Raw genomic sequence first — 18,582 nt, 5'->3', positions numbered from 1 at the left:
TTCATGCTCCATTTCTGTAGAAAAAATAAAGTTTTGAATAGATTTTGTCCTTTTCATTATTTGTTTTTACACAATGTAGCAAATTAGTATGTATATATGCAACAATACTTTCCATTATAAACAAGGATTATTTTAAGTGTATGCATATGAACACACTGATTTACAACATTTAAATGTCCATCTTGGTCTCAAACCACCTATATATTATTTATATATGTGTGCTCAGACTCAAATGAGAAGTACAGACAACTCTCATCTTTTACCAAATATCTTGATGAAAACTTTTTCCTCCGGACACAACTTTTAAAATTATAAATATAAGATTCTTTAGAAAATTTATATGAACTTGAAATTCAGTTATCAAGATGTATGGTGAAAGATAAGTAGTATTCACATACTTTTCAAATTAGATGTATATGCAACTTTTCTCCAATATTTAGAGGGTATACATGCAGAATGTTATACTGCATGCAGCAGCTACCACAGGCATCTGAAGTGTGGATACCCCCCATTTATTTAAAAAAAATAAATACATTCTTTCAAATAAAAACATTCTTTTAATGTGTTCAGTCAATGGTCATTTATACTTAATCACAATCTGATTTAAAAGTTAATTTCAAATAATTTGTGTTCATGAATTTTCTTTGTATTTTTTTTTTTTTGCATTGTAATGTGTAATGTAATTCATTACTTTACCAAAGTAATTGTAATTTAATTAATTACTTATATGAATGAAAGTAACAGTAATTGTAAAGGTGAAAATTCCAATGTAATTGTAATTTAATGCGTTACATTTTAAAGTAATTGACCCCAGGTCTGGTCATGTATAGCATAATGAAAATACATTAGGTAAAAAACAAAATTTGAAGATAAAAGGGGGAAGAAAAAACAGGTATCCCTTTAAGACATATTTTCAAGGTAATAACTGTTAAAATAATGGGAATATTGAAGTCGATTGAGTACACTAAATCGACTTTTGATATCATATATATACAGATATATATGTGTATTATATATATTTGTATATATATATGTATATTGTATATATACACACACAATAATAATAACAATAGATATATCAAAGTCAATCGAGTATACTAAATTGACTTTTGATATATATATATATATATATATATATATATATCTTTAAAATAATGGGAACATCAAAGTCAAATGAGTATACTATATCAACTTTTGATGTTATACACACACACAGAGAGATATATATTAGAAATATCAAAGTCAATTGAGTATATATACTAATTTGACTTTATATACCATATATCATATTTAATATACTAATCTCTGAGTGTTGCATGTTGGTTTTAGTGCAGTATTTTCTATATATATATATATATATATATATATATATATATATATATATATATATATTATATAGTCTATATATAATAATTTATGTGTACTATTTCTGTTTTATATATTATATAGATATATATATATATATATATATATATATATATATATATATTTGAGTATGTACATGTGTGAGCTAATGATATAAGAGAGGGAGAGAAAATTTATTACACTATACAATATATATATATATCCCCCCCCCTCCTACTTCCTCAGTGAATGCTGGCAGTGCAGTTCTGAGCAATAAAGGATCTTGTTCATATATGTGATATTTCATGTATTAACAATTTTGCAGTGTCGTCTGCGCGGCTGGGGGCAATGTGTTTATGAGATTAATTTGTATTGTTCCTCATGTTGTTAAAATATTCAGCACATTACTTCATTATGTCATTTTTCTGTGCCAGACTTATGATTTTCAGTCAAAGTGTAACCTGTAATACGAACGTGTACCCCCACAAAAAAAAATACCAAAAGAATCTACGTATCCTCTATAACCATGAAAAAATTATCGTTTTATTCAACAAAATTCCATTAATGAGCAATAAAATTCTGCAAATATATATTCTTTATCACGATTTGAACTGAAAAAACTAGCGGAAGTCAACTGATTCGAATTTAAATTACCGTAGATAAAATTTTTCTCGCACGATCAGACTTAATTTCATACCGCCGGGCTCGACATTTTGTGTTCTTTCGGAATCTGATGTGTGCGCATACATTTAAAAATAGACTAATTTTCGATAGCCCTCGCGCATGTACCATATCCTAATAGAAAGAAACCGAAGCGAGATAAATAGAATACCCGTGACGTCACAGTTTCAGACGCAGTATTTCAAATATGGCTGACTGAGCAGGAGACGGGAAGTTTGATAGTGTCACATTTCCTCTGCTATTTCACAACGCGATTTATAATAACATCTGTAAGTTTAAACACACGACATACAGTAGATATATTATTTTGTATGTATATATGTATTCCATATGTGCATAAAATATAACTCCCACCTGTGCATGTGATTGTAAACGAACGGATGTCATGTAAATGTATACCACATTTGTAAACATGGGCTCTCACAACTCTTTTATTAAGAAAATAATAATATCATTATGAAAATAACTGTTACGAAAATAACATACCTTGAACTACATGTATAAAAGTAATGAAAAACAAATATCTGTATAGACCTACTATCTAGGGGTATGAGGGAACCGGATAAAAAGTGGAAGGGGGGGGGGCATGTGTTGAATTACAATTCCCTAGACTATAGTATACATATACTATTACTTTGAAATTTCAGTGACCTAAGAAATATATCAAACCTGAAATTTCGTGTTTCACACAAACATGTAGGTTGGCAAAACCTTTTTAAATAATGTAAATTAATCACAAGTCTGCATATGCCCTCTCATAGGCAAATGTATGCACTGTATGTATAAGTAAGATATGTATACTACACGTATGCCCTTCTCTTGACCCACATTTTGTAAATGAAACAGATATGATAAGTCTATCGCAGTTTATGAAAACATATATACATGTCATCTCATTGCAATTTATAATTTTGAAACATCAGTATTTAAATTTTAACTGAATATGTGTTGAGACACAGTTTTAAAATTCACATTGTCTGATGCAATCTAATTACTCAATGGTATAATATAGACCTAACTGTGCAAATATCAATTATGATGATCTTTTTTCTAGGCATCAGCCTGAAGACCGAGGGAGGTTAGATATGACCAGTGCAGGTTGAAGTGGATTTCGAGTCAACAAGTATAACAGCAAGAGAGGTACTATATTTTTTTTGATAAACATTTGTAAAGACAATTCTGAGTATATCAGATATTCATCTTTTTTGCTATATTTAAATATATTTATCTATATTTTGAACAGGTACTCCATTTACAGTGATGATGACATATCCCCTGGACCCCCACAACTCCACAAATTTAAAAATGTTTGATCAAGTTCCGAAGATTAAAGAACTACTGCAAAATTTGGGACTGGATGAAAAACATTAATTCACTTATATGAGCTCAGAGCAGTGGATGTTATACAACATACTTTAAACTAAATTGTGAATTTAAGGGAAAACAAGTACATGTCATGTACTCGTATATTACAAACTGTACATGCCTTTTGAAAGACAATAATATTGCATAGATGTAAAGGAAATTTCAATGTTGATTATTCTTTCTTAGATATATTAGTAAAAAATGTGCACATGATAGAATATCAATTTTATAACTTCAATCAATGTGTTTGAATTTTCCTTGTAATTCAAAATTTAGTTGAAACATACATCATAGATACATTAATGTATATCAAATTTTTAGAAAAGTTTCATAATGGAACTAATTCACCCCCCCCCCCTTATACATACAGTGAACATAGACCTTCACCTGGGGAAAACTTCAGTTAGTTAATGCAATATACATGTACATGCATTCTCAGTTATCCAATAGTGAGTTTTTGGTTCCATGTGAAACTACAATGAGAAATTTTAAACTTATGAAAGACACACCTATCTGTGAGGGTAAGATGACTCAGATGAACTTAAATGTAGTGATCCATGGACAGTCCATGGGTCTCTTTCCATTGATATTAATTATTTATTGAAATATGAAATGGTTATTTAAACATATTTGGTGTATTATACTGTATAGTGATATAAATTTCTATCAAAAAATATGTATAGGTAATAGATTTGGTCCAGTTATTACAAGAAATTGTATGAAAAATAACTAAATATTTAGGCAATCATTGTGAGTGCGAAAAGGTCAACTGCAATAGCACACACTATATATCATTCTTAAATGGCTCATAGAAACTTCTAGTATTGTGAGTTTGAATGCTCAATATGGTAATTTGGGAATGCTTAATCATTCAAGGTCAATAGTTTATCTCTGCTGACTGTATCTCTTAAAATTCATTTCTAGAAGGGAGGGGGTAGGGTTACAAAATCTGACATAGTTTCAGATTAAACCTCATTTGGCATATTTTTTTCTATTCAATATTTTAGATACTACTTGACTTATTGTAAAAATGAAATAAAATCAGAAATTTTATGAGCAGAATTTTGTTGTTGTCAGAAAACGTATGCCTGATAGTATTTGAGAAATGTCATATTTTGGGTAAATTTGGCCAATTGCCAAGTCGAATCATGCCAATGTTTTCCTTAGATGCATTTTGAATTTCTAATCCATGTTGATTTTTTATCTGTTTGTGTTTAATTTACATAACTATATATGAAAAACAATATTTCTGGTGTCAATAAAAAATTTTTATTGGCTTTTGTGTTAATTTGCTCAATTTTGGCATTTTTGCCTTTTGGGGCTGCAAAAGAGGGGATTTCAATCTCGCTTTCCTCGAAAATTAACCTGATTACTTTTGTTGATTTTTTTATATGTTTTAGGATAAAGTCAAAATGTTACAATAAATAAAATTGAAAAAAATTCAATGAGCGGTTTTTTGGGGGCTAGCTATCAATAGCTACTTTAATCAAACTAAAATATGATAAAATGAAGTCGAGATTCGAAAATATAAAGGATTTTGAAAATAAAGATAAAAAGAGGGTCCAATCCTGAACCAAAATCGAGGTCCAATCCGGCACGTTTATCGTGGAAATGACCACAGTCCAATCCTGCACATTAGCAAATGTTCAAGTCAAGATATCTATCTAACCAAGGCAATTTAAGGGACAAATCGCATACACTGGTTCAAGTTTTCATCAAAAGATATGTGCAGAGTCTATTTTACCGAAAGTATCTTTCTTAAAATGCATGAAAACATGATTAGAAACATCTTCGCCCGCTTCGAATTCTATCGAGGCAACATCGTCAACTTCGATCAATGAATTTAGAGTTGTACGTGTACATGAGTAAGAATTCCAACAACCAATCAACTTAATGATGCCTCCCTGGCCAGGCAGTATTTTAAATTCATAAATTCGTCGTCTAATAAGTCGGTAAAATGAAGAGTTTTAAGAGCCTACCTTTGTTTGGAAATGCCGTCTGCCATCTTGTTTTGTCCAATCCTGCACACGATCATGACAGTGATCCTCCAATTTTCAAAATAAAAAGGAGATATTTTGATCAATGTAGACCTACGCTTTGTGTAATTTTTCGCGAAGCACTACACATGAAATAAAATAACCCTCGTTTGTTTTTGTATTGCTGAAATACATACTAAAATTCTTGATCACTCGCGAATTCCTTATCGCGAGATTAGACGCCCACGACGCATTTCGCGATTTTTCGAACTCGCGAAAAATAAAGAATATACAGTAGTAGTTCTTCAGAATTTTATTTTCTTATTCTTTACATCATCGCTATATTTGGACTAGATCTGTCGTATTAAGATTATTTACTCGAACAATCGTCAAATTCGCTTGTGTACCTGTTATAAATATATTTTCTCAGGTCACACAATAAAGGTGCAAGCCACAGGTACGATTGCACCGAAAAAAAATTAAAAAGAGGGTGCGTGTTTTTTATCAATACACAAGTGTAAGTTTATTATCTAAACAGAGAATTGTTTTACATGACTTTATAGATAATCAAACGACAAAACTAGTCGCTTTACAATCGATAAATTGAATAAAAATCCCACAACTGGCCACTCGTGACATGTCATTTATTGCGGAGCCTTCTTTTGTAAGGCTGGGCTTTTGCAGGAAAGATTTCAAAAGTTGATTATCTCTTAAATTATAAAGTAATACAATAGATATGAAAACAAAAGTTTATTTTCTTAGATAACATCTGAGCTGGTTTAGAAGGTGTAGCGCGCTCGTGCTGTATAATATACAATGTACATAATTTATATTTCAAAATAATATACATATGTTCCGCAAAAACTAGAAGTTGCAACAGTCACTTACCTTCGTTATCCAGAGCATTACTTAATCAACAAAACTAAAAATTAAAATTAAATAAAACGAACACATAAAAATGTAACTAAAACTTGCAACTTCATAAGTATCGTTTGTATTTAAATTTGGATATCAGTTCGATTTGTTTGGTTTTTTTAATTCGATTTCATATCGCAGTTTACAGGTATCCATTTAAACATAGTAATACAAAATGAAATATTCTATTGCAAAGAGGAAAAAACTAATATGATTTGAAAAGTAAAGTTTTCAATACAAATTTTTAAAAAACCTTTTTATGACTTTTATTGTAAAAACTTATATACATGTATATGTTAAAGGTGTTGAGAATCACACGTAAAATGGCACAAATTCTGGTAAATACAATTATGGCCTTTTAAAACACGATCCTAGTGAAGGCCCTTACGGAGTCAATTCTTTAAATGAAAGGTGAAGATAACGAACAGTGATCAATCTCATAAATCCCATAAGCAATACAAAATAGATAGTTGGGCAAACACGGACCCCTGGACAAACCAGAGGTGGGATCAGGTGCCTAGAAGGAGTAAGCATCACCTGTCGACCGAACACACCCGCCATGAGCCCTGTACATATATTTGAAAAGACAATTAAAGATATGACTACAACAAGACAGGGATTTGTGTAAGTCATAACAAACGACATTGTCCGGCATCACACGCTATTTTCTCTACTGGAACAGAATCCGACGTCTCTGTTATTATAATTATATGCGATGAAATATACACAAAATTGTGTACTGAATTTTAAAAAAAAACAACGTTCTATTCATATTCATGCAATAAGCTATCTTGTCCCCATTTAATCTGAATAGCTAGTTACTGAACTGTGTCTGGTTGTTTTTACACACCATAATTCCTCTACGTCACTGTACGAGTACTGTTCATTCTTAATTGTGATTCGACCAAATTAATTCTAGTTTCCGTAGCTATCTGTATTTTGTTATCTGGTTTCTGTCGAAGTGACTCTTGATAAGACTGTAACGCCCCGTGTAAGTCCCCCACAACATGTTGACAGATCCCCAGTATCTGCCAGGACATGTCTCTACCTTCTAAATCTACATATCTCCCATCATCATAGAGCAGTAGGATGTGTAGGTCTGTCAGTGCCTGTAGATATTGTGACCTGTTACCTAGTCTGTAGTGACATAGGACAGATAACATGTGCACGGTCACAAAGGGAGATAAATATAAAGCTGTCATTCCGTTCATTTGACTGACTTCTTGTTCCAACCTTAATTCTTCAATAAAGGTTAACTTACTGTAGTACTTAACATTTCTTGCCCAAGCCTTCCTAAACTTAGTTAACATAGACTGACCACCTACCGCCTCACTGTATCTCTGTATGTTTACAGTATTATACATGATATGAGGCTGTGAGAGTCTCTGCTTCACTGTATATGTGACAGCTAGCGCTGTTTGATATCTACCGGTATCGTACAAGTATAACGCTAAATATAAACCATCAGATACACAACCTAACTTTAAAACTAGACCCAACATGTGAATTATTGACCTCTCATTGCTGTGTCTCTTTTTCTGAGACACATACAAACATTGTGCTTTTAGTGACATGGAAGATGATACAAGTACATTTACCAAACTACCATGGTATGCAGTATTTTGACAGGTTGAGAATAACTGATTTATAACATTTAAATGCATCATGTTTGAAAGGAAATCCGATACAAAGACTATACCTCTACCACTACTGCTTTCAATAAAAAAAGCAATATCAATATCTATTTCTGACTTGAGGTAACTTTCCCCTGTCTGCATTACAAAGTATGGATCGGAGACGGCCGGGATCAGAATCTCTCTAAGAGTGGGACTACGTAACAGGAAGGCAACGCCAATGTTGTAAAATGTTTCTAATTTTTGATACAGGAATATTTGTTGCGCCCCGACAACTTTTCCTGCAAACATGTTGTTCTCTGGAATAAAGAAATTTGGAAGGTAACCGGTATATACACACTGCAACAAAGATTTGAAACAAAACCACACATGTTGGAGCAATGTTGATGGTAACCATGGAGTTGAAGAGCTCTCTTGAATTCTCCAAAATAATATTGTTTTCATAAAATATGAACATAGTAAATCATCAAAAATCACTTCCTTCAGAATTATTTTCATAATTCCGTAACAGAGAAACTGGCAATGGTTCATAGAGTACACTAGCCTTTGCTCTGCTTGTGAAAAAGAAATTCTCCACTCCAAGTCTGAGTTTTCATGTGTCTGTCTGTTTCCGATAGGAACAAAATGAAATCCTTCATCGATAATTGATTTCAGTACACTACACGATGGCCATACGCGAATCAAACATCTATCAACCCAGGGAAAGGCTGGTAAGGGCCAATGACGGGAATGGAAACACAGGGCGACATCAGTCTCTATAGATCCATAAGTGTAGTTGTGACATGGACCGTGCAGTTTCTCACCTTCATCGGCTGGATTCAATCCATTCATTAACTGATGGAAACTCATCCGGAGTAATGAACTTGAAATGTATTCAGTATTGTTTCTCTCAAGTAGTGAGGACATGACAATTTGGCGATTTGATGGCGTGAGTAGTTGTAATCTGGCAAATCCCGGGGGAGTATCGGAGGTCTCCATATAGATAAGTGTATGTCTGGGTGGGTGATAAAACGTTGACTGAGACATCCCACATATCACCTTATGATCAGGGAACCATACCATGTAATCCCTGTCAGATGATTTAAACCTAAATCCTTCCCTATAACTACCACTCAGCATCCTTCTATCTCCTTTATATAACTGTGAAGGTTTCCGTATCATTTCCCCCGTGTCCCATATATCCCTTCTGAAGGTCACTTCTGTCGGTGTCCCTATCTCACGACACACACACACATACAGGGTTTCTGATACACGGGGAATCTGGTCCATCCTGTAACGATTCTTTAACGTTAATTGACACAATACAATGTCATGTTCACAACCAGTATATATCACATCCTTCCTCGGACTTTGCGAATTTTATTTATAGACAATAGGAAATACCCGTCTTCGGTTACTTTCCTTTTGAACATAAGATCTATCTATATTCTATTTATAGAATGTTAAAAATTACCAGCTACGGTTTATCTATGCTGCTGTCTGGTATATATCGATCACAATGATCAGTAGAATACAAAGATAGATAAAGTGCAGTTTACAATGTTAAATCATAGACATAAATCACCTGATCTTGTTTTGTTTTTCAATCTACATAACTTGTTTATATTAATTACTAAAAAATTCAAAATTATCAAAGCTTCTGTGTAGGTTACATATAATTCTACATTTTAGTGTGTCCCTGATGTACAGCGTTTTACCCAGCTCATTCCAATAATAGACAATGCACTATTTCAAATAAAAATAATGAATTAAACAAATATCAAAAGAACACGGTATATATTACTGTTGCATGCAATATTTCATTTTCAAAATACACATCAAAAACATATACATGTATATTAGTGTTATAAGCAATATTGAATATTACAAAAAATACCAGATACATGATTAGTATCCCAGGCGCGGATACAGAAGACCCCCCCCCCCCGCCGCACCACTACAATTAAGATTAAGGAGGTATGCTACACCAGAGAAATTTGATGTAGATGAAAAGTGAAGGATATGTACAACAATATATATAAGTTGAAAATTTTCAAATTTACTTTATTTTGTCAAAAAATACAGTTTTTGTAGAAGGTAATCTGAAAAAACTTTAAAACCCCTGCTGGACTCGAACCTGCGACCTGTAGTTTAACAGTCGGTATTCTAACCTACTGACCTACTCGGTTAGGTATTTAAATGGAAAAGGAAAAGTCAAATATTGCTGATATCGATTTTTTCATCCATGTTTTTAAAGGAAGTCAGCCATTATGACTATGTAGAGTACTACCTTAACAGAAAATACTAGACAATACTCATGAATATTTTCATGTAGTTTCAGATTTAAATTTCTTTAAGTTCTTATGTGGTATACATTAAAACAACCCTGAAAATTACTTTAAGCGATCCTCATGTCATGTGAAACATTTCTGGATCCGCGCCTGTATATATAAACTCTCTTTTTGTGAATTTGGAACGGTTTATTAGCTCCACCAGTCTGCATCCAGTACCATCCACTCAATAAAATTCTGATACATTTCTTTCCAATCCTGGAAATTTGTAATGTTAGATTACAGGTATCTGAATTTTAATTACTAAATATAAATTAATCAATATCAATCCAAAACCAAGTTGAAAGTAAAAATGCATTGTATTTCAAATCATGATTCACTCCTCGTTTGCTACTCCAGCATGCTAACTAGAGGTTTCTTCTTTTGACTTTAAAGCTGACATGAATTCTTAAATGCAATAGAATTCTCGGGTTCACCATATTTCTCTGCTGACCTGCTATATTAGTGTGACCACTACTATTAAATTCAAACTCAAACGATACAATTGTCTGTGAGAGTGACACATGAAAATGTGATGATAAAGAAGTCATCGATCTCATAACTACTATGGGAAATACAACGGCGAAGAACCGCAAGACTCAGCATGATGTACAAGTTTCATAACAACAAAGTGAAAGTAGACGTAACCAACAAACTGATACCACTGAACTGAACAAGAAATAGTAACAGTCAAGACATGCAGATTCCATCATGTAGAACCACAGGCAGGAAAGAATCTTTTTTATTCACGTACCATCAAAAAATGGAATATTTTGCCCATCTCAATAGTGCTGACGCGAAGTTTTGATTCCTTCACGACTCGGTTATGTTCATATTATATGCTGTGTGTATTCTGTCCAATTTCTATTGAATCCCAGTGCTTGTCATTTACAATACAGACAAATTTTGTGTCAGTGTAGTTCTGTTTTTCGTGCCGTCCGTCCGCGTATGAATACCGGTATGTACATTCCATAATCTCCACAGCATGGTTGACATTGCTTCGTGTACCAGCAACATCAATGACTAAGGCGTGTTATAGACACAAGATATATACATGCTATCCATACTTCAGGTGCCTGTGATCATAATTAGGAATGGGAAGATGATTTAATTAGGAGTATTATTGTCACCTCCTTAAAAATGCCTACAAATGAAGACTATGGAGTTTGAAAAAACAAAAATCTTTTAAAGGTCTTTACTATGTAGACATTGTACATATATATATATATATATATATATATATATATATATATATATATATATATATATATATATATATTTATATATATATATATATATAAGTTGAATAATGACATCTTCAGTTGCTTCTTGTCGCGGTGGACTCGAGGTTAGAGTATTCGCCCTGCATGCCGAAGGCTGGGGTTTGAATCCCGGTCTCGACAGACCCAAGTTGTTAAAACAGGTAATGACAGTTCCATCGTCAAACGCTCGGGATCAAGTGTGAATGTAACGGGTTCTTGGTTGAATAATGACATCTTCAGTTGCTCCTTTACACCCATACCAAGGATTTGTTTGTTTTAATATCTATATATAAATATATGTATTATATATAAAGCCCTAAAGGCCAACAACACTCAACCTCCAACAAAGTGTTGGATCTGAATGAAGATAAGAGGTCAAATAATCAAATAAAGCACTTAAAATGACCAACAACACAAACATTAGAAAATTGTCAAACTTTGAGATGCTTTGTTCCTTCTTCAGGACCACGGGATATTTACATAGAAATGAAAACTAACTGAATAAGAATATAAACTATCACAACTACAGAACCTGAGAACAGACTACTACATATTAAAATTATCGAGTGCAAGATGAAGCATATTGTTCCTGTCGTTGGTCAGATTAGTGCTTTATAATATATAATATAGCTAAATAACAAGGAACAATATACAATTATTATTAAACGTATTTAATAGAAAACATTGTTCACAATATATAAAATTATCAATGATCTTAAATATACTGTATCTACACAGGATTCCATGCATCATATGATGAAAATCAAAATTTAATTTAATTTTCATTAATATTTTCTAGTCTTAATTTTTTTATATGCATTTGTGTACAATATGTCAAACAAAAAAACAATGTTCAATTGTGTGGTCTTATGCACATAATAAGTCGGACTTAATCATAATGATAGAAGTTGGAAAGCAATACAAGTAAGTTTATACACAACAATACCTACAAATAAATTTACTAGATTTTGCAACACCATCATTTGACATTTTCAAACAAATTAAAGAATTCTCACATAATTTATTGTAGAGGAGAGAGAAAGAGCAGGGAGAAAGGCGAGTGAGAGAGAAAACATACATGTATATGGTGCTATAATCTTTATTAGTTAGTTCTAATTATCCCTTTTTCATATTTAAAAAAATTCTTGTTAATGAAAATATGATGACAAACCGAAGACTGATGCATAAACTGTACAGTGAGATGAGATACGACACAGTTAAGTAGAAATCACTTACACGAGAATGCTTCACAGAAATAAAATCACTTTCACGTAAACCTTATCGCGCCAGCACGTGAACTCACATAAACCTTATCACGGCAGCACGTGAACTCACGTAAACCTTATAGCGGCAGCACATGAACTATAACACACAAGTTATCCTAACACAGGTGTGCTGTCCGTAAACATTCTGGTGCGCACATTACACGTGAAATAAAACCACTCACTCTACTGCAAGCTTCATCAAATCTGAATGCAACCAGAGATGCATTGTCAATTTAAATAAAGATTCCTATTGAGTCAACACCAGAGTTCTTTAATTTAAGCCAGGCTTGAGAATCGGTGAATTCCATATAGCAGAACTTGTCCTCTTGTTGAATCGAGCTTTTTTCTTGACAAACAGTTCATTGAGATCAGGTGGCTCAATCTCTGTGAACAGAATATTCAAATCCGGCGGATGATAGTGTTGTTGAATTAATGCAGCCTTTAGAGATGCCCCTGAAAAAGAAGAAGCAAATTCACACTATTTATTTTTCTTCCTTGAATTTCTAATCGTAGAATATCTCAGACTCCTCTACAGTTGAGCTAATAATCAAATAACACAGCAGTGTAATATGGAATACTGCACTCAAAGTATCTGTTATTTGGAGCAGAAGTATTTCATTTTTATTAATAGTAAGAGCGTAGAAAGTTAAGCATCTCTACAAGTGTACAGGTAACTTTTCAATGCGAGAAGATACAGAAAATGTACATATTTTAGCGCATTTAGAATTTGGGGAAGTCGGAGCTGGAGTACTCATTGGTGTACATATGTAGCCATGATTTAAAGCTTACTCTGTGTTTGATTATGAATGAATTGAGATTTTCGTAATTAAGTGAACTCTTAAATTAGTGTTTTTGATTCACTGCAAAATTCAATCTCGCTTTAAGTAGCTATAGATACAATGAATTCATTATTAACAACACTGAATGCTTTGCAATGTTCCGATAAATGAACTGTAATAACTACGACTGAAAACAATCATTGATTAATTCATTCTGTTCCATACGTTTTATGTCATTTCTTTGAGAAATAAACAAAGTCAATGAAACAAGATGTGTTTGTAAAACTCTGATTCCCCAGAATTACAACAGTGGAATCAGGTCAAAATTAAGGTCACAGATTGAGGTGTCAATGGAAAGGTCTTGCCACAATCAATGCACATTCCAAATATGAAAGCACTACCTCTTATGGTGTACAAGATATGACCAAAATTAAACAAAGTTCAAGATTTTTGCCATAAAATGAAATTTAAAGCTGCATGATCCAATGTTGATGTATTATTTTTGTACATAAATTACTTTCAAGCAGATTAATTAGTGTTTAAAGTTATAAACTTTCCCTTCATTACATACTTGAAAACATTTGCATGTAAAAGAAACAAGGGCCACATTGCTCACCTGAGTTACCTGATGACTTTCCATATATATTTGCATGTAAAACCTTAGTCCGTATTGTGACCCCAACCTACCCCTGAAGGCCATGATTTTTACAAACTTGAATCTGCACTACGTCAGGAAGCTTTCATGTAATGTAAACTTTTCTGGCTCATTGGTTCTTGAGAAGATGATTTTTAAAGATTTTCTATATTTATTTTCATGTAAAACTTTGATCCCCAATTGTGACCCCAATCTACCCCCAGGGGCCATGATTTGAACAGACTTAAATCTGCACTAAGTCAGGAAGCAATCATGAAAATTTCAGCTCCTCTGGCCAAGTGGTTCTTGAGAAGAAGATTTTTAAATGACCCAACCCTATTTTTGTGATTATCTCCCCTTTGAAGGGGGCATGGCCCTTTATTTGAACAAACTTGAAAGCCCTTTACCCAAGGATACTTTTGGCCAACTTTGGTTATAATTGGTCCAGTGGTTTTGGAGAAGAAGATAAAAATGTGAAAACTTTATGGCGACGCCGACAGACAACGGACAAATTTTGAATTTTGATCAGAAAAGATCACTTGAGCCGAAGGCTCAGGTGAGCTAAAAAGTGAAAAGATTATTTAGAATGGTACGCATAAATCATTCGGGACACTGGGGCCTTTCACCAAAACAGTTTTTTCGGTCAGAGACTCAAGGAGTGCGTTAGAGATAGCCGTTCTTCGTATGAGTACAAATTCCTGTCGATCTCGAACGCCGAGTACGTAACCCAACAACGGGTTCTAGGTGCAAGAATTCATACCACCTCTGTAAGTAGTGTGGTCGAGGAACAAAGAACACGTTCATGCGCACATGTTCTCGTCGTTCGTGACTCTAAGAACGGAGCACGAGAACAACGGGAAGTGTGACCTCGAACGCACTCAAGGTGTTCCGGATGAAACATAAATTAGACAGTGCTAAACAGCCCTACGCGCATCAGGGAAATCCCAACATAATGTATTAACTTAGATACAACTGTCTAATTCTAAGGCTGAAAAAGCGTAAAACAACGAACTACTAAGAGGTATTTGCTATTTATTTCTATTAAACTTATGACACGGTACTGTAAATACCAGCTTTACACAGTTAAGACCACTGATGATCTGAAAGTTTGAACTGCAGACGTGACTGTTATTTGAAATGGCTGAGATACGGTTGTTTGTAAACACCGATTTCAAGTCAAGTAGTTCTGGTTCAAACAGGTAAAATAATATATCTATCACATGTCGTACAACATCATAAATACTTATGGGCAATGAATTAACAGCAGTTTAACAAGGTGGAAAAAATTGTCGAAATTCGGACCATACAACTTTAGGAGTAAATTTGTTATTCATGCAAATTTATTCTTAATGGTATTAGGGTAACTGGGTAGTACTCTCGCCTCTCATCGCTGCGACCCGAGTTCGATCCCCGTGATTGACGGTGGTTGTATGTCGCGGTCGCCCGCTTGGACACGTGGGTTTCCTCCCACATAAATGATCCCCTAGCGCAAACATCCATGCATCAAAAGATCCCATTGGAAGTGAACTTTCCAGTTTTCATGGGTAATCCTTGGTATTTATGTATCTTTATACCGAATAAACATTTATTTATTCATTTAGACAGACAGGCCAAAAATCAATCAGCTTTTCTCCGCGAGTCATAGTCACTAAAATTCTAGAACAGGGTTAATAATTTTTTTAAAACATCACCCCTATTCAAAGGTTCAAATATAATCTATTACCTAGGGCCCAAGTTGGGACTTTCTTTTTCGGAGCCTCATCTTCATCAGTGGAATCGTCTGAATGCAGATCAGATATATCGTAACTTTCTAGGGAGACCTTTTTCGGAAAACAGGTCTTAACACACATATTAAATTACACAGAATATTATGTATACTAAATTGGGGAAAAAAACACCTGCAAAAGCATGAATTTCAAATGCTTTATTATTGCAGGTTTCAGTCAATATACTGTACATTCTATGAAGAACAAATCTACACTTATTTTGTACAATTTAACGTCCCCTTTCTCTTTGGGAGAGAGCATTTTAAGTTGAGAATTGTGCCGAATCCATTTGCAAAGCTTATATTATGATAGAATTTCTTCAAATTGAAACTTTATTTCAAAAGAACTTTTTGATATAGGAAGAAAGAACGTTTTAAAAAAAACTTACGAGTCTGGATTGGATATTTTCTCCTGGCTGTTGATTGGTTGTTCGACGATCAGCGTGGAATTGAGATTGGGCTTTGGTAATCCCGTGATGACAGTATGGGCAGTCATGTTGTGTTTATTTACTATAGACTCTATGGCTCTCTCGTGTTCCTTCAGGTCCTGTCTGAATCTCTCTTCTTCCAGCATGTGCTTCTTCTCCTGCAAAAGGCAGAAAACAAAAGAATTCAAACACTGGATCATAACACCATTTAAGACCAAGGCAGGGTGTCATGCCACTTTTGGTCTAAAAAAATATAGGATTATACGATTATTATTTTTTTGCAGTTTATAGGGCAAATATAAGAATTTTTACAGCAGATTTAACCACAAGTTTGTTATATTGAGCTGACAGAAGGACTGACATTGATCAGCATGACAATTTCAAAATGTTAGAAGTGGATAAATTGAACATTTAAAATAAAATAGAAAGGTTTGAAATTGCTTATTTGAAACTAATATTAATGAATTGGAGAAAAATATGATCTAGATGACATGGTATAATTTAGTTCATAGTTGCCCAGGCCATTTGGTTTTTATAAGCCAGCCATACTTAAAGTGACAATCATCAAATGGATTGCCGATTCAGTAAATGTTATTCATAATAAGAATATGCTAATATGTAAATTTAAGAAGATTCGAGATAATTATTTCAGTTTCTTTAAAAAAGCCATTTTCTTAGTATTGCTTTGTCAAAATAACAAAAAGACATATTTGAATGTATCATTGGTATGATTGTATCAATAAACATTGCTTAAATTTTGCTGCCCTGGCTACACCTGATAGATGGTATCAACTACAAGGTACTTTTCCAGAAAGAGTTTATCTGATCTTAATGCAATTATAATGTGAAGAAATAACTTTTTTATCAATGATTAACACATTCATATATATTCTTTTTATCATTTTTGAAAATAGGACTGTCATTTCTATGGATATATAGCGCTTTATATAGATTTTAATGATTTATAAGGAAATTATAGGAACCTTAAAGTTTATAGGTAATATAGGAATAGATAGGGACTTGACTCCTGCCAAGGTGTGTCATATCCTTTTTTTCTCTATATTTCACGTAGCCAACTTTTTTATCATTATTTTACAAGAAACACTTGCAATAATCAAAAACTGGCTTTCTTTAGAGTACAAGTTCTTCATTATCAGTGATGCAATTGAGATGCCAGATTTCTTTATAATGATACATGCATTTTACAGAAAAGAACAAAATAATAAACAAAATGTATTGGCGACAATTTGTGGTTTTTCCTCTTTCGTACTGATTTGTAATTTGCAGAAAATTATTTTTGGAAGTTTGTTTGGGTGTGCCTGTGGGCTTTTCCATGGCTCGAGATTTTTCAAACGTGGCTGGATGGAGAAAAAGCATGCAATGGTCTATGCCTTTTTAACAAAGATTCACTTTTTCACTTTCTCCAAATGCAGAAATCAAATAATGATATTCACTGAATCAGTGTTCGAAATTAACCATAGACCGATAGACCAAGTCTATGTCAAATGACACCAGTCTATGTCATTTGTAATTGAAATTTCTAGATTTAAGGCAATAAAGTTATACCAAAGGACCCAGCATGGTCAGGAAAGGAAGATATTGTTATGGAAATTGAAAGAAAATTGCTCTCTAAGTACATTAGAAGTAAATGAAAATGTTATAAATTTGTGTTATTTTTTTCAATGTTGCGGTCTATGACGATTCCATGAGGTCTATGTCATCTTGTTTTGGCATAGACCTGTGGTCTATACCAAGTTTCAAACCAATTTCGAACACTGTTGACTCTCCTAGAAACCCTTGTCATACCAATTCCTTGATTTTCTCCATCTTCTGTTTCAGCTCCAGGTCCTTCTGTTTTCATTCGCCATATCAAGCCTTTCTCTATCTCTCCTCTCCTTTGCCAGCTGCCTCTCTCTGTAGTAGAAAAAAAGGAAATGATCAACATTCTCTGAAGTTTCTTTGATAACATTTCAGCATTTATCAGGCATATAATTACATGTGCACCCAGACCAGTGAACGCAAGTCAGAGTCAGGTAAAGGCAGCAAGTCACAGTCAGATCTAGGTCCACAAGTCACAGACAGATCAAGGTCCAAAAGTCATAGTCAGATCAAAGACTACAACAAGTAACAGTCATATTAAGGTCCAAAAGTCACTTAGATCAAGGTCCACAAGTTACATTCAGATCAAGGTCCACAAGTCATAGTCAGATCAAGGTCCAGAAGTC

The 18,582-nt window shown here is 33.5% G+C and overlaps 1 protein-coding gene, 2 long non-coding RNA genes and 1 pseudogene across 4 annotated transcripts in view; 2 read left to right on the top strand and 2 right to left on the bottom strand.

The window, feature by feature from the left end:
- Nucleotides 1-43, top strand: part of LOC130052540 (uncharacterized) — a 5,694-nt gene extending 5,651 nt beyond the window's left edge. The window contains exon 3 of the long non-coding RNA XR_008800877.1: nucleotides 1-43. This exon is cut by the window's left edge and continues 583 nt beyond it. This is a non-coding gene — a long non-coding RNA (uncharacterized LOC130052540).
- LOC130052541 (uncharacterized) overlaps nucleotides 1-4,667 on the top strand; it is a 10,568-nt gene extending 5,901 nt beyond the window's left edge. The window contains exons 1-3 of one of the 2 annotated variants that reach the window (XR_008800878.1): nucleotides 1,605-2,294; nucleotides 3,080-3,165; nucleotides 3,269-4,667. This is a non-coding gene — a long non-coding RNA (uncharacterized LOC130052541). Of the gene's footprint in view, nucleotides 1-1,604; nucleotides 2,295-3,079; nucleotides 3,166-3,268 lie in introns of those variants that run through there. The other variant, XR_008800879.1, reaches the window with a different exon arrangement.
- Nucleotides 4,668-6,099: 1,432 nt separating this feature from the next.
- LOC125673790 (uncharacterized) lies at nucleotides 6,100-9,274 on the bottom strand. Its single transcript, XM_048910606.2, has one exon. The coding sequence runs from the start codon at nucleotides 9,182-9,184 to the stop codon at nucleotides 7,142-7,144; it is 2,043 nt and encodes a 680-aa protein (XP_048766563.2). The 5' UTR covers nucleotides 9,185-9,274; the 3' UTR covers nucleotides 6,100-7,141.
- Nucleotides 9,275-12,147: 2,873 nt separating this feature from the next.
- Nucleotides 12,148-18,327, bottom strand: LOC125677711 (uncharacterized; annotated as a pseudogene).
- Between the last annotated feature and the right edge of the window lie 255 nt (nucleotides 18,328-18,582).

This window comes from Ostrea edulis, chromosome 3 (assembly GCF_947568905.1).
Source record: "Ostrea edulis chromosome 3, xbOstEdul1.1, whole genome shotgun sequence".
In the NCBI taxonomy this organism is placed as follows: Eukaryota; Metazoa; Mollusca; class Bivalvia; order Ostreida; family Ostreidae; genus Ostrea; species Ostrea edulis.
The sequence above is the reverse complement of the archived record's forward strand: the minus strand, read 5'-3'. Positions and strand labels throughout refer to the sequence as shown.